Source organism: Odontomachus brunneus, unplaced genomic scaffold (genome assembly GCF_010583005.1).
Source record: "Odontomachus brunneus isolate Ranch 3 - 2012 unplaced genomic scaffold, Obru_v1 Obru_scaffold_069, whole genome shotgun sequence".
Lineage (NCBI taxonomy): Eukaryota > Metazoa > Arthropoda > Insecta > Hymenoptera > Formicidae > Odontomachus > Odontomachus brunneus.
In genome coordinates, this window is record NW_022639519.1 from 5389 (window position 1) to 29598 (window position 24210).

At 42.4% G+C, this 24210-nt stretch overlaps 1 protein-coding gene across 2 annotated transcripts in view; it reads left to right on the forward strand.

Moving 5' to 3' along the window:
• Window positions 1–1722: 1722 nt before the first annotated feature.
• LOC116846742 (F-box/LRR-repeat protein 20) overlaps window positions 1723–24210 on the forward strand; it is a 34179-nt gene continuing 11691 nt past the window's right edge. Inside the window, exons 1-2 of one of the 2 annotated variants that reach the window (XM_032820977.1) lie at window positions 1723–1895; window positions 23770–23991. In XM_032820977.1, the coding sequence (XP_032676868.1) occupies window positions 1866–1895; window positions 23770–23991 (252 nt within the window). In that variant the 5' untranslated portion in view covers window positions 1723–1865. The remainder of the gene's footprint in view (window positions 1896–23769; window positions 23992–24210) is intronic. The other variant, XM_032820978.1, reaches the window with a different exon arrangement.

Here is a 24210-nt window from a genome sequence, read left to right on the forward strand (position 1 = left end):
CCAGAACTCGGGCGTCAGTAGTTAGGTGATAATCGACAGTTTCTGCTTTTCTACTAACGCGAGTTCTGATTGGCTTCCTCCTTTCGGCTTTGCGCTTTACCGCTAAAGTGTAATTTCTTGAAACATTAATAACGTATTTATATTTAATATTTCTGAAAGAGCCTTTGCAATTTTGTTAAAAGATATGTCTTTATGGCAATATGCAATATTATTTAATGAGCATTCAATCTGCCTTATTTCGTGATCAGAACGTGACTTTTTCAGTTTAATTATTGGTACAACCGGCCTTGTCTAATATCTCATTAAAATTGTAATTGATATTTATTTTTTTTTTATTTTTCCATTGCTGACAAACCAAAGTTTTACATAAACGTGACTTTAGTTAGTAATTTCACTAATTATTGATCAATAAAAATTGACCAATAAAAATGGACTGATCGTGCTTTCTTATTGGTTCAGTCATTGGAACATTTAACTTTACGGCGCACATTGTCGATAGTTTGCCGCAATTGTCTATCGATGCGACGGCAAGGCGTGTTTAAGCGCGAAATGCACGCGTGACAAGGCGCGAGAAAGTAAGTGCAAGATTGACGAGAAATTTTCCAATGACATAGCCCGGGAAATAACAGTTTCCGCGGCCAGGTTTTCCCAAGCGTGTATTATTTGCGCCTCGTGATCGATTGATCAAACGGCATTTATCATCGGTTATCTTGAGCAATGTCCTCATCGAGCCGCGTCGTATTCGCCATGGAACAAACTGCGATTCTGTGGCGTGATCTAATTGCATGGACATTCCACTTATCGGCACGTCTGTTACGCGCCTATTACGAACGTATCATCCGATCCGTCACTACTGTTCCGACTTCGAGAACGCCCAAAGAGACGCAATCGCTCTCATTAGCGCGCGCGTGCAACGCAAGCTTTGAATCATCGAGATCTCGCGTCACTCAACTATCTCGATATCGATACACACATTCACGTATACACATACTTACATTCGCGCGCGCGAAAACGCAGAGTTTTCCTCTCCTCCTCCCCGGCCGTAAATTAAATATTTCGGTCAAGCCATAATTGAATCCAGGTCAACGGGGTTATTTCCCGGCCGCGTTCTCTCTCTCTAGCCGAAGAGTGCGAATCAAAGCGGACCTAGCAACACACGTTGATCTTAACTCCGCGCGCTTATCTGGGACGCGCGAGGCGCGCGCACGCGACCCGCGCGCTTGGTAACAGCCAATCCGATGTCGGTAACGTCGCTGCCTGCGATATCCTCGCACACCGACCGCGCGCGCGCGCCCTCTCTTCCCGTCTCACTCTCTCTCTTTCTCTCTCTCGCGCGCGCGCTGACACGCTCGATCGTGTCCGCGTTCCGCCGTTCGTTCATTCCTCCCGTCGGAACCGCGCGCTCTGTCTCTCTCTCTCTCTCTCTTTCTTTCTCTCTCTCTTTCTGTCTCCCTCGCTCTCGCGACACACGGCGGCGTAGAATAAACGCCACTCGTTCCCGTTTGTTGCGACGCGAGGTGCACGGTGCACCAGTCGGTGCACGTCGCGCGGACGCGCTCCCACGAAAATAACGATCCAATCGCGAGCGTGTAAACAATGGCTGCGGGCGCGCGGATTGGCCGCGCTGTCGTCAAGTCGAGCGCGGGCGGCCAACCGCCGCGTCGGGCGCCGCGGCGCTGACGGAAAGCGGCGGCGCACCGTCGCCGCGGCCCCCACTACGCCGTCGCACGTCGGGCATTCAGTAGGACTCGGCCATTTCTCTCGCGAAGCACAGCGACTCGCTCGGCCGCGCGACGTTTTTTTTTTTCGCGACCACATCGTGCGGGTACTCCCGGAAGTTTTGCAAAATAACGCGACGCAAAAGGATGATACACTCCGGGCGCACCAGGCTCGAGGTAAGTCAACGCCGTGGCGGCGCGTCGCGCCAGCGAAACGCGGCCGTGGAAACGCGCGTCAAAGTGCCACACGTCCGGGGGGGTCGTGCGTGTCCAATGTTGTCATTGCCGAGGCGAACAGCTGATTCGCTCCCCTGGCCTCCGCGAAGCGCGGCTGTCACCGCGGGCATCCTCATCGTCGCCGTCTCGCGTTCGTGTTCGCGACGAGGACGACGATTGTCACGGTGACGAGGACGAGGACGGGAACGACGGCGACGGCTATGAGGACGGTGATGACGACGACAACGACGACGACGCTACGACGACTACGACGACAATGACGATGACGACGACGACGACAATGACAACGACAACGCGCGCGATGAGGATCACGATGACGGCGTCGTTCGTTAATTCGCATCCTCTCGTTATTGTGCCTGGCTGGCTGGCTGGCTGGCTGGCAACACGTTGTCATTCTTGAGCTTTTTCGTGCGCACTACGTATATATTCCTCATCGACCAACCGAGTTAGCTAGATAGCTAGCTGGCTAGGTAGATAGATACCTAGTTCAGCAACGAACCAGCCAGCTAGCCAGCCAGACAGCCTGCTCTCCGTCCTTTGTCCTTTCTTTCTTCTTTCCTTCCGTCCTTTCTTTATTTCTCTCTTTCTCGCGCTCTGTCTCCCTCTCCCTCTCTGTCCCTCTCTTCTCTCCTCTCCTCTCCTCCTCTCTCTCTCTCTCGCTTTCGCGACCGTCAGCGGTGGCTACGCCGCCAGCGGTGCGTTCTCGTTGTTAAATGCACGCCTCCCCTCCCCCGCGCTGGCTACTACCCTCTTCTTTGTTCTTCGCTCCGGTCGTCTGTCCGAGCGTCGTCGTCGTCGTCGACGTCGACGACAACGACGCGCGCAAAAATCTCCTTCGTGCTCCCTCTCCCTACGCCGTCGTCCCTCTTCCTCGCTCTTTCTCTCCGTCTCTCTCCGTTCCTCTCGTCCACGGAAGCGATCCTCGACGCGAACGCGCGATCGGAATGTCAATGAGCGCCGTTGTTGTTCCCGCGACACCGTCGATTCCCGACGAATCGACTCCGCGGCAACCGGAAGTTCCCCGCGCTGAGACGAGCGCCGCGCTCTTCGCGCGCGCGTCCTCGGACGTCGATCTCGTCGGTGTACGACGCTCTCTCGCGCGTTCGGAAGACACCGAACGCGCGCGTCGCGTCGCATCGCATCGCGTCGCGTAAACAAGCGGCCGCGCGTGCCTTCGCGATAACAATGAGGGCCTTCGAGAGTGCCGACGAGATAAGTGAGAAGCTGTGAATGGACCGTGTTTTCTCGCCGCGAGATTGTGCCTCCTCGTTATCTCTCGCCTCAGTCGGATTAGATATAGCCGCGCCGGGGGAAACGTGTTCTCGCGCTTTAACTCGCTTTTATTTCATCGCGTCTACTGCGCCTCGACGCGCGCGCGGATCCTTTGTCGCTCTCGACGGGGCCGGGGAAAAAGCGCGTCTGGATCTCGACGGTACATATATCGGCGCGGAGGTGAAGGGGAGGAGGGCAGGGACGTTGAGGCGACGTTGGTGACAATGAACCGTGTCTTTGTCGTAACGACGCCTCGTTGCCTCGCACCGAGTTCGGATTAGACGATTCTGTGCATGTATGCTCTCGTGGTGTCGCACGCTGCTGCACGCATCGGGAAAGCATCGGATTGAATGCGAATACATGCACACGCCCGTTTGTACAATATGTGTATGTCTTTGCGAAATGCGCGCACGGCGCACCGACGGCGACGGTTGCGCGCTTTCTGCCGCGAAAGAAACACTCAGGGAGAACTCACACTCTGACGGAAAAGCGGAAAACAGAAAGGGCAGAAAAGCCAGTCAGAACTCGCGTTGGTTTTCTGGTGGAAAAGCAGAAACTGCCGACCACCACTCGACCATACCGGCAACAGTGGAGTTCTCATTGGCTTCTGCCTTTCTGTTTGCCGCTTTTCTGCCGAGGTGTAAATTCTCACTGATTCGTTTGACAATACATCTCGACCCACACCGCTCACCGCGATCCGTTTTTCTATTCCGCGTGGAAACTGCGGAAATTGGAACGCGCGCGCGCGCGCGTGCGATTAATTGAAAACGCGCGAAATGTCAAATCGCAAAATCCGCGTGTGCGTTTTGCCTGGGAGGTTTTTCACTAGGAGGAGGAGGAGGAGGAGCAGTACCTCTTGTTCGGTCGATCTGGCGAAATGAACGGATAAAGCGATTGTTGTTGCGCCCCTATTTGCCGGCTCGGAAGACGCGCGTTAACGAGCGAGACGAGGCTCCGGACGCGATGCTACGTTCGAGCGCAGCCCCGGCTTCGCGTGTATGATCCGTTTCTACGACCGCTATTTTTATAACTTCATGAGTTCTAAATTGCGAAAAGTTATTGGCATACGGACGCGCGCACGGTACTTCTCCGAGCACACGCACGTCAAGCGTTACGCACCACCAACGTGTACGTGCGGTTTGATATACAGTGTGTCTGACGATTCAAGGCAAGGCGCTCATGTACAGATGAGATCAAACCGAACGGGCGAGTCGTGCGCCATTTTGCAAATTTCCCAGTAGTTGCTAAGGAACTAATCGGGCAATATGAGCGAATGAGCGCTCGGGGAAAGCGGTGGGACACGGTGTAGCTGTAGGCACACACAAAGAAAAATACAGGCTGCATTCAAGTAAATCTAGTCTATCACATATAATCGCAAATCTATCACAAGTTTATCATAAACATCAGATTTATTCACAGTGCATTCTGAATTCTAGGAAGCTTAGTATTTCAAGAATATTAAATTTAAATAAAATTTACGTTTCTACACACATACACACACTTTCTGCATAGAATGGGGAATCAACTTTTTATTCGACAAAACTTTATAATACTCTTGTAAAGAGAATACATTCTTCCTTTAAGTGTATGATAATAGGCTTTTCTAACATCTTTGACGAGTATATTTTAAGAATATTATCAAGAAAATATTATTGAAGATAAGATTACGTAAAAGAAGGGAAGTAAACTAAGTAATCGCTTTTCTTAGTGATAGAATGACATTTTTTGTGCGCACATGTCTTAGAAAAAGATAACCTCTAACCGTGAAGTTGAATAGTACTCATAGTCGGATCTATTTATTATCGCCTTAAGTTCATCTTACGTTTTGTAGCTGATGAAACGATTGTTATAGCATCTGAAGATGAAATTAAAACAATTTTAAGTATATGATCCGACTATGAATAACATTCATAGAATATACTGCGCATTGCTGCAGGAGGGATGAAGTCAGCATTAGTAAGAGAGGACAATAGAGAGTGAGATGATGTCCTTGTGTCTAATTGGTGGAGAGAACAAAAGAGAAGAAATGATCGTATGATTAATGCGTCCTTTCTTTCTTTCATCATGTTTCACTCTCCCTTCTCTTTCTCTCTCTTTTTCCTGCGTTGCCTCCTTCTAAAATAATGTGTGATAAAAAAAGTATCTGACTTGGCATATATCTGTCCTTCGATCTCGTTCTTCTGGACGTTATTATTTTGGTCTTTAAACAGAACTGAATTTAAACATTCAGCATTATTATGATTATTCCCTAGAATATGTCTGTGTGCTATTGAAACTCACACTCACAGCCATAAAGGCTTAGCACTTTCAGCATAGAATGTATGTATGTATGTTCTTTCTTTGTTGGGGCTTTATTCATGTTTGAAGACCAAAACAGAGAATGCTCAGAGTCTATGCTTTTAACTTTTGCAAGAAAAATGTTTTATTCTTCGTAAGTGTTTTACTCCTAGCAATGGTGAGTATCCGCTGATAGAGCGAGAAGCTTTTTTTCGACGCACGATCCTGTGTCATGCGTCGTTCTAGCTATCAGCTGATACCTGCTGTTAGGAAACCTTGAAGAGTAAGAGATTTTTCTTACAAATTGGAAATAGTCCCTTTTTATATATACTTACAGAATCTGCCCAACCACTTCTCATGCATTCATTCGCTCATACTATTTAATTGATTTTTTAACAACTATTACGAAATTTGCAAAATGGTGTACGACTTCCCTGTCGAGTTTGTCCATCTGTATGCGAGTGGTGCGCCTCGACTTTTCAGACACACTTTGTATATGATACAGATGATACGTATAAATTATTAAAATCTGAAAATACCACGCGGGAAAATCTGCATGCACGCATGTTTGTATTTTGTGCCTGTTGTGTGTACTGCACGGTGCTGCGTAGATATGTGCGTTGTGTCTACGTTTGCTCTGAACACGTTTGCGCGTGAAAACACGCTTGCGTTACAACTATTTAAACTTTCTAATCAAATTTATCGAATCCTCCCCTCCCCCTCTCGGTCTCGCGCCTCTCTGTCTGACATTCCTCGGATCTCGCAAGCGCGAAACTCGACGTGAGGTCTGTTCTTCTTAACCGTATTTCACCGCGCTTTTTCTCCGCTCAAACAGAGAAAGAGAGGCGTCTGTGTGCCAGTGTATGCGCGCACGTGTGCACAGACTTCGTGGCGTAGGAAGAAGAAAGAATGAAAACCCCGAGAAAGTGTACAAAGCGCACGGCGGAAAAGAACAGAAGCATCTCCACCCGGGAATGGCCCAGAATCCGCGAGCGGAAAGTGGACAGACACGTAACGCGGTTTCCTGTCAAATTTGCAGCCGGATCCTTTCCTCGAGAGCGCGAGAGAGGACGAGCGTGTCGAAGGAGGTCATCGCGTCCCGTGCGCGCGACTTTTCCGACGGATCCGCTCGGTGTTTCTCCGTAATGACTAAGTCGTGAAATTAAAATACCGTTAAAGTCAGCTCGCCAGCGAACAACGAGAACAATGTCCCGTGACTTATCGTCGTCGTCGTCGTCTCCAGAGCGCGATTCGCGGCCAAGCAACCCGCCCGCCTCTCGTGCCCGCTCGGCTCGAAGTAAGGTCATTGTCGTCGTCGTTTCCTTGACGGCCGGCGGCGATCGCCGCGACGAAAATCGATATCGCGTTCGTCCCGCGACCAGCGAATCGCACGCGGGCAAGAACGCACGTCCACTCTCCGTCTATTCCGAGACACCCTGTAGGGACGGGCCGCGGTCGTCGACATGCAAAATGCGGTCGCGTTCGCCGATGATCACGTCGCGCTGACCGGATATACCCGGCGCCAAAATATAAACAGCATGCAACGTGTGCAAGCCGCGGAATCTAATTTCTTAGCAACACGTCCGCCTAGCGCTCATGATTCCGCCAAGATGAGTGGACGGCGTGGGGGGAGGGGAGGGTAGGTAGAGGAGGAAGAGGAGAGGAAGGAGGAGGAAGAGAAAGAGGAGGATGCATCGACGCGTGTCGCTCGTCGCGAACGATTCTCTCTCGCACAGCGACGACGCCTAGCAGGGATCTCGCGAAACGATTCACCGGCGGTTTGACTCTAAATCGTTTCGGCGGATCGATCGGGAATCGCGCGCGATATTAACGTCACTGTCGTTATGCGCGTAAACTCGGTTACGACGAGGTCGCGCGGGCTCATCCTGTTGCCGTCGCCCGGAGAAACCCGGAGTTCTCGGAGTCGCAAGTTTTTCCCACTCCTGGGGAATCGCGGTGTCCTCGGGGAATCTCGTCGGGACTCGGCGAATTTTTGTTGGAACTGTCCCTGCAAAGATCTTACTTTACTTTAGCAGTCGCTCGCGCGCGCACACGGAGAAATGCTCACTCCGCTGCTAAGAAAAGTGATCAGTTTACTTTCCTCCTTTTAAGTAATGGCTATACGGAAAAGATTAGTATCCACTTAGAACTAATGCACTCAAATTAACAATCGTTTTACATGTATGAGTATAACCATATATAATTGTTAGAAGAATTTTAGGTCTTGGAATTCAACAATGTTATAATTTTATTTTAATGTTATAATAATTTCGTAGGAGAAGTACAATATGATTATTTCGGCGATAATGTGATATCTTCTCGGGACATTTGAAAACATTTGAAAACACCATATTCTCTATCCAATATTTTGTGCTTTCCAAATTATTTTTTAATAATAAGAATAGATTTTTCTTTGTTGAGAGAGAAAGAGAGAGACAGAGAGAATGTATAAAACACATTTTTGCGAGTAACTTAACTTCTAATGCTATGTGGTCTCATTTAAAGATCAGAAATAAAGATATTCTCCAAAGAAAAATGTTCTGCTTTTCTGTGTATCTTTAACAAAAAATATTTTCTTGGTAATAAATTTTGATAAAGTCTTAAAATATATTCGTAGCAAATTCTAGAAAAGCTCATTATCATGAACTTTAAAGAAGGATTTATTCTCTTTGTTTATCGTTATGTTAATTCTCTTTGCAAGAACATCATAAAACTCTATCTAAGAAAAAGTTCGAGTCTATGTACTGAGAAAGTACATGCCTTAAAAATAAGAAATATTTATTCCGTGGGTACTAATGTGTCGCGCATTTTACCTTAAATTTAAATTTTTGTGTTTAAGTAAAATAAACAATTGCTTTCATAAAAAGCACAACGTGAGAGAAGAGGTAGGAAAATATATATTTCCTCATTTGAAAGAAATTTTTTTTTAATGTGAGAATGTTTCTCTTTTGTTAATACGTTACTAGTACTTATCGAAAAAATATTTATATTTTAGATTTTTTCTGTTAACGCATAGCGAGCAAACCAATTTGCTTACTACGCTAATTTTTGCTTTAATTTAATATCTTTAATTGAAATGTTAAACTTACTAGGATTTAGAATTTGTTTTCAGCAAATTTAATTCTCGCGTGATGATAGATTTAATATAACGATTTAATGTAGCGGGTATATAAACTTACAAAATACTTGAGACAAGTAGACATAACTCAATACTTGAGACATTCACTTGAATGCACTTTTTATGTGCGCACACGGAAAGCCCGCCGTTTTCCCGCGACGTTGGTCGCTCGCAGATCTAATATTTGAAATTTGTGTGATTCTTAATTCTCTGTCATTCTCCTTCCCTTCGTAAGAAACACTAAGGAACCTCAGGCCGATAAACAAATTCGCTCGAAATTTGCATGTGAAGCGCCGCAATTTCGCCGGAAAATTGCAGCGCAGGAGCGCCCGGAAAATCGGCGAATCTTTCCCAAAGTTTCCGGAGCAGACACGTCGCGCGCACTGTCTTCCCTCCCTTCTCTCTCCTCTCTGATTCGCGCCATACACTCGAACCCGATGACATTAGACTGCATCTCGCTGCGCCGCGATCGCTAATTACGCGTCGGGTCGCTTCTATCTCGGGACGGCCAAGTGCGGCCGGAAAAATGTCTCGGTTTCCCCGCGCGACGAGTCAGCGACTATCGCGGACAACTATCGGGACGGCTGCCAAGCTGTCAAGAATCTTTAGATAGATATCGCGTATTCACAATGTTTTCATCGCGATCGTTTTATTGGCCAACGGCGTGCCACCGTGTGTAATGGCCCCGCGCGTCCCGATATTTTCCAAGGTAGACCCTCGCGAATGCACGGACTTCGCCCTGCTGAGAGCGGCGCTGCGTCGCGTCGGCGCGCTTCGTCGGGACGAGCGGGCGATGCGATTTTTCGCGAGCGCGAAGCCGTAACGGCGTATCAACGGCTGCGACGCGACGCGACGCGACGGAGGTCGCGCAGGTGCACGCTGCGTGTTGTGCACCTTTCGTTTCGAATCTATTATTGACCCAGGAGGAGCTGTAAATATCCGCCTGCGTGTCCTTTGGTCCCATTCCCGCGCTCCGCCTCGATGCTAGGTCGAACTCTCTTCTCTTTGGTGTGATTGACTCGTCGAGTTTCTCTTCGATTTGACGCAGTAGACGGTATCCTTCGCTGTTCCGCTGTTTTACCGTTTCGTAAGCGCTGTGAACGATGTTCCTGTGTGTCTATCTTTTACGTGGCCGTAAAGGTTTATCGAGTTCGTTCGATTGAAGTGACCGACGCTCGGACGCGTCGCGCGGCACGGCGTTCTTGGGAATGTTAACGTTCAACCGTGATACATCGACGATAATACACAGATATTTAAGGTGACGATAAAAACGCTCGGTAGCGTATATGGCGTGATATACGTGTGCAAAGTACACGACGAGTATGACGAGTGAGATATAAATTTTCATTTATTTCAATGGAATCTCGTTGAAAGGAGAGCGCGATGACGGAGTCTCTAAGCTCTTCGTTAGGTATAATATAATTTCAAGACTTGTGACTGCTCAAAAATACATTGTTCTTTTCAATATATGGTCTAATGTTTATATTATATATATTTCCGGAAAAAATCTAGAGATCTTAGTAGAATATATATCTAGGATGGTAAACCACACGGAGAAAAATCCATAATTTTTTTCTATAAATTATAATTTATTATAATTTAATTTTCTATAAAATTATATAATTATATTAATATTTTTCATATAAATTCTTTTTAATTTCACTATATTTCTAATGGTGCGGAAATATATTGACAGTAGGATTTATTTTGCTAAGGAACGTAATAAATTTCGCTAGACATATAGCAAGTCTTGCTGGGGAAAAATGGTAATTTTTTTAATAGCGCATTTCTCAGTTTCTAAAATATAAATAGCACATATAACACATAACATGAAAGAATAGTCGTTATCCCGGAATATCTTTTATAATATGTATTTAACTTTTAATATAAAATTATCTCCTCATAAAAATAATAAGTTTCATTAGAAACTTGCCAAATTTTTTAATAGCACATTTTAATTCCTAGAATATAATTAGCACATATAAAATAGATAGTCAATTATTGCAGAATGTCGATTTCTTTTCTCGGTTACAAAATTCTGTAGTACTTTCTCTACAAAATTCTCTTTGTGTAGAAATAGCAAATATCGTTAGAAACATAGCAAATTTTTTCAACAGCACATTTCAGTTTGTGAAGCATAAATAGCATATCTAAAATGAGAGGATAGTCAATTACCGTAGAATGCTGTCAATTACTGCGATTTACTTGTCACTTACAAAATTCCATAGCAATTTTTACTATAAAAATCATCTCCGTGTGGGCGCTAAAGTAAGATAAAAGACGCGCGCGACTATTGAGGGGTTAAATGGCGGAATCTTCAAATCTCTCTTGTCTCAAGTATAAAGACAAGTACTTCGCCCACGCGCTGTTCCTCTCAATACTCCACTACTTGCCGTGCCAAGTAGTTTTTGCGTAGTTTCATCGCTCGGAACCGAACGAGAAAATTCTGCGGCTAAGGAAACCAGACTTCCCGAATGCCCGAAAGATGCGTCACGCGTCCGATCGGCGCAACTTGGATTGCGGTCGTAAGATATCCACGTCCTTTTACCAAGCGGCTCGACGACTTCCTGATTTCGAGAGAAAAAGAGAGACAAAGAGGATCAGGGATTAAGAGAAGAGATCGAACTCGAAGCGGAATTTCGCGAGAGCCGCGTGGCGCACGCGAGGGTGGTCGCAATGGACATGTAAACAGAAATTGCAAGCGCGCACGCGGGATGACGTCACGATGCATTGTGCGGATCGGCGCACCGGCGATGCAACAACGGACTCGATGCAAAACTGGACGTGCTATTATAGGAGTGATTATATCGCGACGAGTCGAAAATCAATCGGAATAAGAGCGCGGTGCTATTGTGAGAAATCTCACGTGACTTTATGACGAGCGATTAAAGCATTATAATATTTGTAACGAGAGAGTACACGAGAGAGAGAAAGAGAGAGCTATAAGCATATGCGAGCAGTAACGACATGGCGGTTGTTCAACATAATTGCACATCGAGAATTCAATTCAGCATCCGTTATTTCACGCTGACGTTTTAGGCGCTGGCCCGATATCTTCGAAAGCAAGCTCGCCTTTAATCTAATTCCAGCCTAGTTCGCGTTAGTTTGGTCTTGGTTTTCGTTTAACTTCCTTCACTTCACCGTGCTGCTTGTCTACCTCCGCGCGCGAGGCTTCACGACGTAATATCATTCACAACTCGAGAATTAAAAGTTACCGCGTCCTCCCGATCCCCCTTGTTCGTCGTCCCCGTCTTACCTCTCTGCCGCAGTAGAAATAATGAAGAAAATAGGAAATCAGAGAAAGAAAAAAACGTTAATAATAATAATAACAACAATAACAACGAAAAATAGTCGTTTACAATCACGGCGCCGAGGTTATCGAGAATCGTGCTTCGTGGCGACTTTTCACGCTTTGTGCCGTCGTGGTCGCTTCGTTTTCGCGATTGCGTAGCAAAGTGAGATTCGTGGGGAGAACTCGACGTCGTCGTCGTAGTTGTCGTGACCGCATTGATCTCTCGCGGTCGCGATACCGCCTCACGAGTCCCTCTGATAAAGATAAGGAATAATAGAAACCGATCGTATATCGACGACGACGACACGACGACGACATTAAAGCGCGCGCGCGCGCTTCTTCTTTCTCCGTGCTCGCATTCTCTTTCTCATCGCTTGCGATTTACGCAAACACTTTGTTTACGACGGCGCCTCCCGGTCCCTCTGCCCTCTCGCCCGAGCTTCTCTCTCTCTTTCTCATCGTTATTTGTCTTCCGCGTTTAACACGCGGCGGTGCATATGTTATTGCAGCGGCGTGATGCAGGACCCGTGTATATTTAAGGCGAATGCCGAATCGATGTCCGTTTATTTTGCCCGCTTTTGAGTGTGTCCGTCTTCCGCGCGCGCAATTCGCATTAGAAAAGACGCGGCCGAGCCGAAAGTAGCTCTCCTCTTCCCAAGAGAGGTTACGATTAGAACGTATCTCGGTTTTACTCGTGATTGTTTGTTCTCTTTTGCGTGTTTGACGCGATATTAGGGCTTGCCAGACATCCAGATCTTAGCCCGACCATCCAGATTTCACCATCAATGTTCAGCTGTCCAGCTAAAATTACAAGTGTCTAGAATCTGGAACATTTAAAATAGTATATTATATTTCTTTGTTATTCAATTTTCCGTTTCTCTGTCGTAATAATTATAATTATAAATCTGTTGCCCCGGTGAAAATTTAACTTGGTGATAATTTAATGTAATTTTCGAACAATTACTAGACTAGCTAGACGGTTTTGTTAATTTGAGTCCAGTAATTGAAGTGTAAAATTACTTTGGGATCTCACAGTGAAAATGTAAACGCTTTTTTTTGCAGTCACTGCATATGAAAAAATGCGCAAGATCTGAACTCATTTACTGAACAAAAATAGAATGAGCAATAACTACTTAATAGATTAATAAGCAAGTCTACTGCTCATAAAATAGCTAAGTTTATCCTAGTAGTATTTTAATTTTGGGAGATCTTCCAATTTCGAAAAATTTTTATGCTAATGCGAATCATAAGAGACTGTAAATCTTTCATGTGTAATGTATATTTTCGTATTCTTCACCTTTTACGTGACGTCCTCCACAAGTATCAAATGACATATATCCTTTTATCCATTTTTGTAGTCGCACTACTTCATCAAGTTCTGAGTCTGTCTAAGCTACCATGACAGTTTCCATTTGTATCATTACCATTAGAATAGTCTAATGTGTTCTCGTCGCAATTAAATTCTCCATTATTAATATATGTCCCATTTGTCTGTCGCTCACTTTCATTTCTAATTTTGGTTATTATCTCCGTCACAGCTCTGTCACTCAATTCAAATGCCTTATTTTTTCCAATTTGCTTTTCCTTGCTCTATGATTTCCCACATGTTCACTCATTGTTCACGCAATCTTAGACTCTTTTCTTCAACAATATAAATAAACATGTTTTAAATTTACTCATGATAGACATTGCGATACGTGTATATTATAAAACCGAATATTATTGACACCATGTCTTGGAAAAAATATCTTCACGTATTACAATAAACTGCCTCAAACATTGAATAAAACTATCAAATTCTTGTCCAATTCCTACACAATATTTATACAACTGACAAGAACGTATTAATTTTAGACAATAACTGAGTAGGTGTCTACGCAAATATATTTCTATCAAAGTTATATTCTCGTATTCTTGCTGTAATATATCTTTTTGTTTTTTGTTATCGTCATGATTTTATAAATCTGTTGACAAATATATTTAAAAAATACCATTAAAAATACTATTGTAGACAGACTGCATTTTCTGTTGTTTTTTTGCTGGAAAGTCTGTTCAGATTTTTCAATTTTCAAATCCGACAACTCCGCGTGTTATGGATCTCCGGTGTGACGCTCAAGGCGAACTCTTCGCTGGCGAGAAGATGGACGGCCACCTTTTGCTACCTCTACCTATCTTCCTTCCTTCCTTCCTTCCTTCCGCGCCACTTCGCCAACTCTTCGTAATCCGAAACGCTAAATATCCCGACAACTGGGTCGCGAATTAAGTAATAACGAAGTTATTAATTTGCGCGTCTAAGGATTAATTTGCGAACGCGCCGGTAACTTTTAGCTCCCGGGGCAAATCCACGGGCGGACGATAACGCCGTTAAGATCGCGCCGCGCACGTGTATTAACTTGTTTACTCGTCGTGGGCCAGACAAAGGCGTTCGGTCTAATCTCGAGTGCGGTCGCCTAGCGGCGGTGAGTTCATCGATATGTGCAATTACTTTTCCTCGCGACGTTTTGCAGTTCGACGTGAGAGTAAAATTTTGACGGTTCTTCCGCCGAGAAATATTCGCTCGTCGTTGACGCGAAGACGCGACATTTGTCTTCACGGTCGCGACAATTAGCAAGCTGCGTCGAGACAAATCAAGATTTTTATTTGTTTTCGTCACGTCCTCAACCAAAAAAATACGAAATTCACTTGTCTCCGCGAGGACCAGAAGACTGTATTTCAGTAGACGTTAACTGACAGCAACATTAATATCAGTGTTATAATTTGCCACTCAGCAATACAGGTGCAATATAAAATGTTATGTATAACAGTTGTATCGTTGTGTGACTGAAAAATTAGACACGGAGAGAATAATCTTACAGCCAAAAATATTACAGGATTTTGTAAACGGGAAATAGATTCGATATTTGCAATAATTGACTATCCTTTCATTTCATACAGTGAGAAAAAATATGTGGTGCTTGTAACTATAATCACACAAAGAAATAATTACTATAAATTATGGTCAAGAAAAACATTTTTTTTTTTTTTTTGTTAAATTCTACTATAATATCAGCGATAATAATCTTATATGCATATTATTAACATTGTGCTGTAAAATATATATTTTGGATCAACTATATTTTTCTTTCAGTGTATTTTGGGAACTTAAATGCGCGCTATTAAATAATTTGCCAATTTACAGCGAGATTTGCCATATTAATCTTTCGAGATGGTGCAATTTTGCACTGTGGTGCAAATTTGCACCATCAATTTCTTCCAAAGGTAATTTTCTCGGAACACAACCGAATGTAAATTAATTCCTCACTCTTTTATTATTTTTTTATCGACTTTCACACCATCGTTGTTAAATTTCTGATCTTTTCTTATAATAAAAAGAAAATAAAAAAATTAATCAATCCGCAGAATAAAGTTATAAGTCGGCAAAAATCATTGGAAAAATCTTCCGCCAGATGTGTATGCTCGAAGGCCTGTATTCATAATCTGATTTTATATTTAAGATCGTCTTAAGTTCAGATGGTGCGTAGTCAATGAAATAGTCCATAAAGCATCTGAGCTAAGAGCTATTTGTTCTATAAGAAAAAAATATGAAGAGTAAAAAATTTTTATTTCTCGACGGGTACTAATAACATATTTACTTAAATTTAAATTTGTTCACTTAAATAGAATAAAATTATTGCTTTCATGAAAGGCTTAAAAAATGTGTATTTGGAAAGTATTTTATATAAATGAATATGTATTAGTACCCACCACGAATGAATATTTTTTTATTTCTTAATTCTTTTTTCCTCTCAGTATATGTTCCTTAGCAAGATGGACCTTACTGACAGTCTATTGCTGCACTACTGAAAGCATGATGGAATTGAAAGGAATTTGTATGAAGATAAATTACAATAAATTGATGCAGTGTCACTGTTAGTTGGCGTTTACTGGTATTTGTGCATACGACACTCGAATGGCAACGCGTGCAGAATTTAGAGTGGAGTCGAATCTTTCGCGCCCGGCTATTCTCGCCGTTCCGCCTGCCACGGACGATCCGCGGATTACGCTACTACTCATAATTATTCACGAGGCCGTGCTCGTATTTTACGGCTTAAGGCCGAACGCAATCGCGTATCTCCGTCGCATCGATGCTATCGCTGCCGGCCTGCTGCTCGTTATCCTGTATAATTTTATGCAACGCCTGTGCATACTTCATGCGATAAGGCATGGAAGTTTGAAGAGCCGCCCGCGATCCATGCATTTACCGGTCATTATTGATAAAAGCGCTCCTAGAGCCGTCCCAAGGACGGGCCGCGGCCGCGTGCAACGACGAAATAACGTATCCCAATTTCGCGGCCGCCGAGCGAAATCAGGCAAGCCTCGGTTTACCTTCGCGTTGTACCGCGCGAGTCTCGCGAAACCCGAAAGGCAAATTGATCATTTTCCGGCCCACGACCGCGAATGCGCTGCCCCCTCCTCTCTCTCTTTCTCTCTTCCCTCCTCGACCGAGGCAAACTCGCCCGTGAAATTTATCCGTGCGCGTTTCAGCTTCTACAGTTGCAGTCTAGAATTTTAGTCGGATCTCTGTAATATTCGCGTGAGCTCACTTCCAGTGGTAATGGTAGTAGCCTGACTGGAGATTGGTTCTATGCTTCTGATCAGGTCGATCCTAATCAGTTATCACGTCTTAATTACTAATAAAGTTCTAGACTGATATTGATATTGATTCGATCTTATGTTCAAGACTGTCTAAAATTCATCTTTACAGCATCGATCATGAATCTTGTCACATGATATCGATCTTGTTTATTAATCATATAATTTTATTTTCCTGGTTTGAAAACATGAGAAGTGAGTAATTTTGCGATACTTGAAGATGATCGCAAATTTTTTTCTTCAATATAAATTCGTGTATAAAGTAAACGCATTCCCATATATTTTCAAAATTTTATTTTTTATCTTTTACGCAAGTTTACACTTAGGAACTCCAGATATCTTATAACTAATGAAACGGTCCCGTACACACGGCGAAAATATTGTAGTAACAATTATAAGAAAACTTAGGTAATCTTGAGTCATATAGAATTATGGCCGAAAGTTCTACATATTTGTTTAAAAATATTACGCACGGCCTTTTACTACAAAATTATTGTAATTATTTGATTGTTTTTTTTAGATTGTGTGTTTAATAGATAATCGAATTTACTGTTATAATTACTGTAATAATTCTGTCTAATAATATAGTTTAATCATTCATTTTAGTACAATTATAATTTCAGTATAGCCCAGTTTTAGAAAAAAACATTGTAAAAAAAATAAAATTTTAACGTAATTTTTACTACAATTTTGCACCGTGTATCATCGGAAGATGAACATAGCCTTAAATATAAGACTTAATTATGAATAATCTAATTATGAATAGTATTGATGAGTATTATGAGTAGTATTGATTACGAATAGTCTAATTATTTATAATCGTCATTATTAACAAGGTTGCGATTATCACGCTCATATAATTTATCAGAGCTCGATAACATCACCTTATACGAAACAGATAACTGATTGAGATTAACCAGACCAGGAATACACGGAAAAAAACAATTCTGTCATTGTAAGTTTCCGTTACCTGGTATATTGTGAGAAAAAATAATTGACCTAAATAAAATTGTAGTTATTTTTGTTATTATTAATTGTAGTTATTATTGGTCCCAACCATATTTTTTGTAGTAAAATAGTAATATTAGCATGCATATAAGATTATTATATTCAAGCACGAGATTTCAATTCGGTGTTGATACAACACAACATACGCGTTGCCAGGAAATCCCGCGATTGATAAGATTCAGAATTTGGGTCTGCGAGTCTTCTCTTATCGGTGTTCGAACGCGATCGTGAGAATCGTTCGATGATTCCTCGCAGATGTCCGTAGCCGTTCGGGTGCAACCGTGTGTGTTTGTTTTGCACGATGCATGACACTCCGGATACACGACGCTCGCATTGCGTGCACGCATGTATCAATTTTTTCATCCGCTCCGTTTCTATTCTTTGTTGTAGATGTACTAGTTGCGACGTATTAATCTTGTCGTAAGAATGCGACGAAACACGTTGTTGCGAAATGCTCAAGAATGTATTGCCCACATCTCCAAAATAATGAAAGAATTTCGAAAGAAATAGAGATTAATCTGTATCTAAAAGTGTATCACAAAACAATTTGACATTGATTCACATTTTTATAGATCGCAAAAATTATTCTACTTTGAAATATAAGGCGAGCAAACATAATAATGTTAAAAGATGTTATAATATAACGCTCTAATGACGTCTCTAACGTCAATAATACGTCATTTGACGTCATCCTACTATTAGGGAATATTTTAAAGTTGCTATTATTTAAATATATGATGTCGCTTTAATAAAAAAAAATTACAAAATATAATGACTAAAATCTCGATTTTCCTATACATGTGCTTTAAATATTCAGAATAATGTTTTGTTGTAAAATTTTTATTGTAGCTCAGAGATAAAAGCTCAAAAGTCAGGAATAATATAAAACAGAGTACATAAACTATAAAAATGTGATGATAATAATAATAATAATAATAATAATAATACAGATGTGTGTTTTCGTACAAAAAATAGAAATAATAGATTAACGTGTTTCTAATTTTTGATTGCTTTTTATAAACATCACACAAACAATACATTCTTAAATGTCAAGGAATTGACTGCGTTTGTACGGGAACTCGATCGTTGTGTGCGAATACTTTTTGGGAAAAGAGGAAAATAATATTGTAACCACGTACATGTTGTGATATACAACATATGCGGTTCAAATTTACATACTGTGTACGTTTCAAATTTTACGGATTACCGCGCGTGTAATAATGTTCGCCCGCGTGCGCGCGGATATCGATTTCGGATTAGCCGTTTTTATCGATGAAGAAACGGCTTCTTCGACTCCCGATTGGCGTTAAATAAATAAATGTTCGCGCACAACCGGCACCGGTACGCCTGTAAGTTATAACTCCCCGTAATCTATATGTCATATTAACGTAACTCGACGATACTAAAACGTGTGTCGCGTGTATATAGCGTCCCATGTACGAAAAGTCGGGCGAACTCAGCCTCGTGTTTCTTCCTCAGGTTCGCCTTTTATATTCGGGCCACCTCGTACATAAACGTCTCTCTCGTGTTGTGATATTGTAACTTTAAACGCGTGTTGTAATAAAATGTATATGTCTGTTTCAACTCTTACGTATAATCTAAATTTTATAGATACTCTCTCCTTTTCTCTTTCCGTCTTTTTTTGTCTCTCCTTTTCTTCCCTTTTCTCTCTCTCTCTCTATTCATGCAATGTCATTCACGCATATACAACTATCAATTTCAGATTAACCGTTTCTCGTTCATCTCGCGCGCAAGAAGCCGAAAAAGAAACGGGTTTTCGCTGGAATTGACGTTAAATAAATGAACGTTCACAGAGAAACCGTGCTAACATGTGCTCAAATCAAAACTTTGATCCTAGTTTAGACCTCAATATTCTATTTAACGCCTATTCTAATACTCTAAAGCTTGTGTTATCTTTTGATCCTTTGATTTAATCTACAATGAGAAGAAAATGTTTGGTATTCGTAACTATTATATAATCACATAGAGAAATAATTACTACAAATTATGATAAAGAAAATCATTTTTTATTAAACTCTATTATGTTAGTGATAACCTTATTTATATTTACTACTATTATATTTTCGCGTTAAAACAATCAAAAAGTATAATTGGGATAAAAATTAACTATAATTTTAGTTAAATTAACCATTTTTTTCTCAATATATTAGTTCTGCCGAAAAGAGATCCTCTTTAAGAGGATCTCGCTACAAGGGTATTTGGTACATTTTCTGCCATTTAGAGGCGCTAAGTAGGATTTCAGTTTCCATATGTATTATGTGTACAAACATTGATCCTGCAGGATATACACATGTTAGAAAGTTTAGATCTAAAATAGGCTAACATTTCGACTTGGGTGCACCCAATCTCCCTCTTCGGACAAAATACCGTCTTCATCATACACCACTTACGGAGAACCCAAGAAGCGTTTCTTTGCCCTTTTCCTTCTCGCCTCCTCCCCCTCGTGCGAATTGTTTCTATATACGCCAGTGGTATGCAAGAAACCGCCAGTGCGAATTCGTCGCATTTATTTTTAACGTTGACACGATAGCCATCGGACGCTATCCTTGAGAGACGTACAAAAGGCTATCCTTCGGGGCTATCGAGCGGGAAAATAGTTTTTCTATTTCGATCGCGCGTCGAAGCCGATCTTCGTGCGGGCGTCCGCGCGTTACGCGGTGGGCGTATTTCCATCTCGAGCATTGCTCGGGAACCGTGCTTGCATAATGCGCGGCGCATAATTAATCCTCAATCATCTTACATCTATTACAGTCCGATGGTGCCACGTTAATTAACATTAATATTAGGAGTGCGCGCTTGTACGCGCTTGTACTCGCTTTGGCAAAGTTTCTCCCCGCTCTCCCTTGTACTTTCCTGCGAACGCTACGCGACGCTACGAATGCATAACTTACACTTTCCAATTAACAAACACACCGATTCAATTGGTCGTTGCGCAATCGCGCCGTTTGACATGTGTGTTCGTACTGGTATTATGTAAGCACTGTGTACGCGTGCATGCATGCGTGCATGCGTGCGGTGGACGTTACGTTATTACTGTAAGACATATGAGCATGTAAAGCGACTCGTTATATATATTTTTTGTCATTATAATACGTTGTTACATATGCATGCATACAAACACACATACGCCTACGTGCGCACATCCACACACACACACACGCATACATATACACGTAGACGTATGTATGCGCGTACACACGAGGCAGTTTCCATTTTTTCCCCGGATAAAACAACGTTGCGTCGAGGAGAAAAGAAAAAAAAAGAGGAAAAAAGAGATGGGAAGGCATATTCAAGATTCATTCGAGAACGTATTCCGCGCGCTTGCGGAAACGTCAGTGTGTACCGCTACACACGCTATATTCCACCGTATCCAGCGAACGCTGGATACCTCGTCGCTTTGCATTACACTTCTATTAACTCTCCTGATAATCGAGCATTTTGCGAAGCATCTCCTCGTTGTGGTAGACGCGGTCGCGCGACATCGCCTAGTGGAGGAGAAACACTCGCCGGCGTAATTTCGATCAGACGAGACAAGATAGATCAAAACGAGAGGCGTTCTATTAATTCTCCTCATAATCGAGCATTTCACGAGGCATGTAAATACCTGTGTGTAAATTTGGCGTGAATAAGGCGGGAGCTTATTAGTAGATCTGGAAAAGTTACATCTCTCATAAGTGACTTGTACGGCATTCACATTTATCACATAAAATGGCTAAGGCTTTTACTATGTGAACTCATTATCAATGAAATTTATATCAATTTATTAGTTAATTTTAACAAATTTATCAATTATTATCGATGAAAAAAAAGTTCAGAACAAGGACTAAAGTAGAAATAAGAAAAAAAAATACAAAAGGAATTATTAAAATTTACTGAAAATGATAAAATGTAATATGAAAATCTGAATGCAACTTTTAGTAAATTTGTTGCTGCATTAATATGGTAAAAATATTACATTATCGTACAATACAAATTTAATGATTAATTCAATACAGTACATTTACCTCATTAATGTAAAAAATTGAAGAATTTTCGTCATTAACTGCCGTGATACATTTATCACATTTATCACGTTAAAAATGTCTTCAAATGTATCTTGATAAATCTCTTGATTGGCTGTGAGTGAGTTACATAAAAGAGAATTTCAAATTAGAACCAAGATAGAAATAAGAAAGAGGTACAGAAAAATTTATCAAAATTTATTTATCCCGAACTGTAGAATGTAATATAAAAATTTAAGTGTAACTTTGACGAATTTTTTGCCATATTAACGTAACACAAAATTCACATTATTATATAATGTAAATTCGACGATTAATTCATATACTCCTTCAAAATACAGTACCTTTGCCTCATAAATGTAATTAAAAAGTTTGAAGAGTTTTCCCATCATCAGTTGTGTCACATTGTGATAATCATGAAAGTCTACCTGGCATCTTACTCGTCGTTGAGGACGCGCGACATCGCCGACGTAATTTCGAGACGAATCGAAACGAGCCGCCTTCTCTTGTAAAGTCAGGAATCCGCTGTCGACCGATGGCGAATAGTTGGACGGCGGAGGGGATAAGCGTTCCACGCTAATTAATAAAGGATACGAGATACGCGGCGATGGTCACGTATGCGTTAATCAAGCGCCGATATTACTGACGATGTGTTGTGTCTATGCACACGGCGTTATGGATACCCGAACATTTACTGGATCGAGAATTATATATAATGTTCAGCCTTACACATAATATTTGAGATTGGAAGTCATAGTAATAATAGCAATAGTAACTTAAGCATAAGTAACTCTAGTTATAATGATAGGGTTTTAATTACTTTAATTATAATAGATCCAATCTTATTCATATACATATAATCTTGTAACTCTCGATGTAGGAAATGTTCAAGCATCCATAACGCTGTGTGTAAGAAAGACCGGATCTAGATAGCCCCAAGGGCATGTTGCTCATATGCTTTTTTAGTATTCATCTCGAGAAGGATGGTGGATATAAAATCGCGAAATGGTTCTTTTAGGACATTTTTTCCTCAGTTTCATTAAAATCAAAGTAATATTACAGTTAAACATATTTTTAAAAACTGATTTAACAGTAGCGAAATAAATTTTTGAGCCTCCCGAAATTTTGTCTTAATATTTTCCATCGTGAATGAATAAAGTTAAACAACGTGTTATTAACTAGAGTGAAGTTTCTTGCATTGATACACTGTTTCGGATAGTAAAAGCAATTTTCATACATAAAATTAAAATTATACAAGGCGAACGAGGTAAAGTTGGCCCACAATTAAAGGTCAGCAGGAAAGCTATGGAGACTCTTTTCGCAAAGACTTCGGAACTACTAACATTCATTTTATACGTGGTCTTCTTATCCTGCGCTATTGAACAACTGAATCCAATACCAGAGCAAGAGGGCCACGTTGCTGCATGTTTGTATTTTGCTTCATACAAAACAAAATACACGATTAATAGGATCTTGGCGAGCATTAACATATAGAAGAAATAAAGATGCCTTTATCATGTTTATACAGCCATTCACAATAATTGGTTGTTTGAGAAGTTTGAAATTCTGAAGTATGGGACATCTAGTCCCAGATCTCTCCTACATGCGTGCATATGTGTGACCGCGTCCAGTCCTTTAGAAACGCGCACGGTATACGATACCTGCACGAACGCACGATACAGTATCCGCTTGCGAATTATAACACGGTTCGCATCGCTTTCCGATCGAAGAGCGCCGTCGCACACACACGATAATATCATTCGAATCCCGACTTTGCATACGCTGTTGTTCGCACCGGGATCGGCGGGTATGAATCCGCGATCGCGAAAGGAAAGGAAGTCTTGCTTGCGCGCGCACGCGGAATACGCGCGCCGAGGTCGTAGATGTTATACCGCAATCTGACACGTGTAACGCGCCATTATCAGAATCGGCGATTATCATAATTATTGCGAAAATTACGTTACACCATTAGCGGATACGGGAGCAAAACGCGCTGGTTATCGCGTCAATGGGCCGAATAGAAGTCGCATTCGACGACTCTACAATTCGAGGTGCGACGTGAAGAAACGAAGGGAGCCGCGCGCGTTCTTTTCCGGAAACGTCTGAAAATGTTGCCGTGAAGATTTTCGCGCCGCGTCTTAGCAAAATTTTATGAGACAGTGAGGCGCGATCACACATTGGGATGTGTTTTAGAAAAAAGTAAGTCGCGTGGGAGTGATAGGAAGGGGCCAGGTCGGCCAACAGGCGGTCCAAGATTCCGGTTCCGGCGGACAATGGTGGCGGCAGCAGCATCCTTCCTATTATCATCATCATCGCCAACATCATCACCATTATCATCATCAGGCCGGTTACTCTACATCGCAATCGCACACTCACAACAACCCTGTCACTACCATGAAGCAATCCTACATGCAGGTTGGTTAATCTAGACTCCGTCGGGCATGTCAATGCGCTAGCTTTACGCGCCCCGTAAAGGCCTTCCCCCTCTGTATAATGCTCCGGCCATAAAGTGTCTAACGTGTGTTATCCACCTCGCCCGCCCCCCCCCCCCCCCCCCCCCCCCCCCCCCCCCCCCCCCCCCCCCCCCCCCCCCCCCCCCCCCCCCCCCCCCCCCCCCCCCCCCCCCCCCCCCCC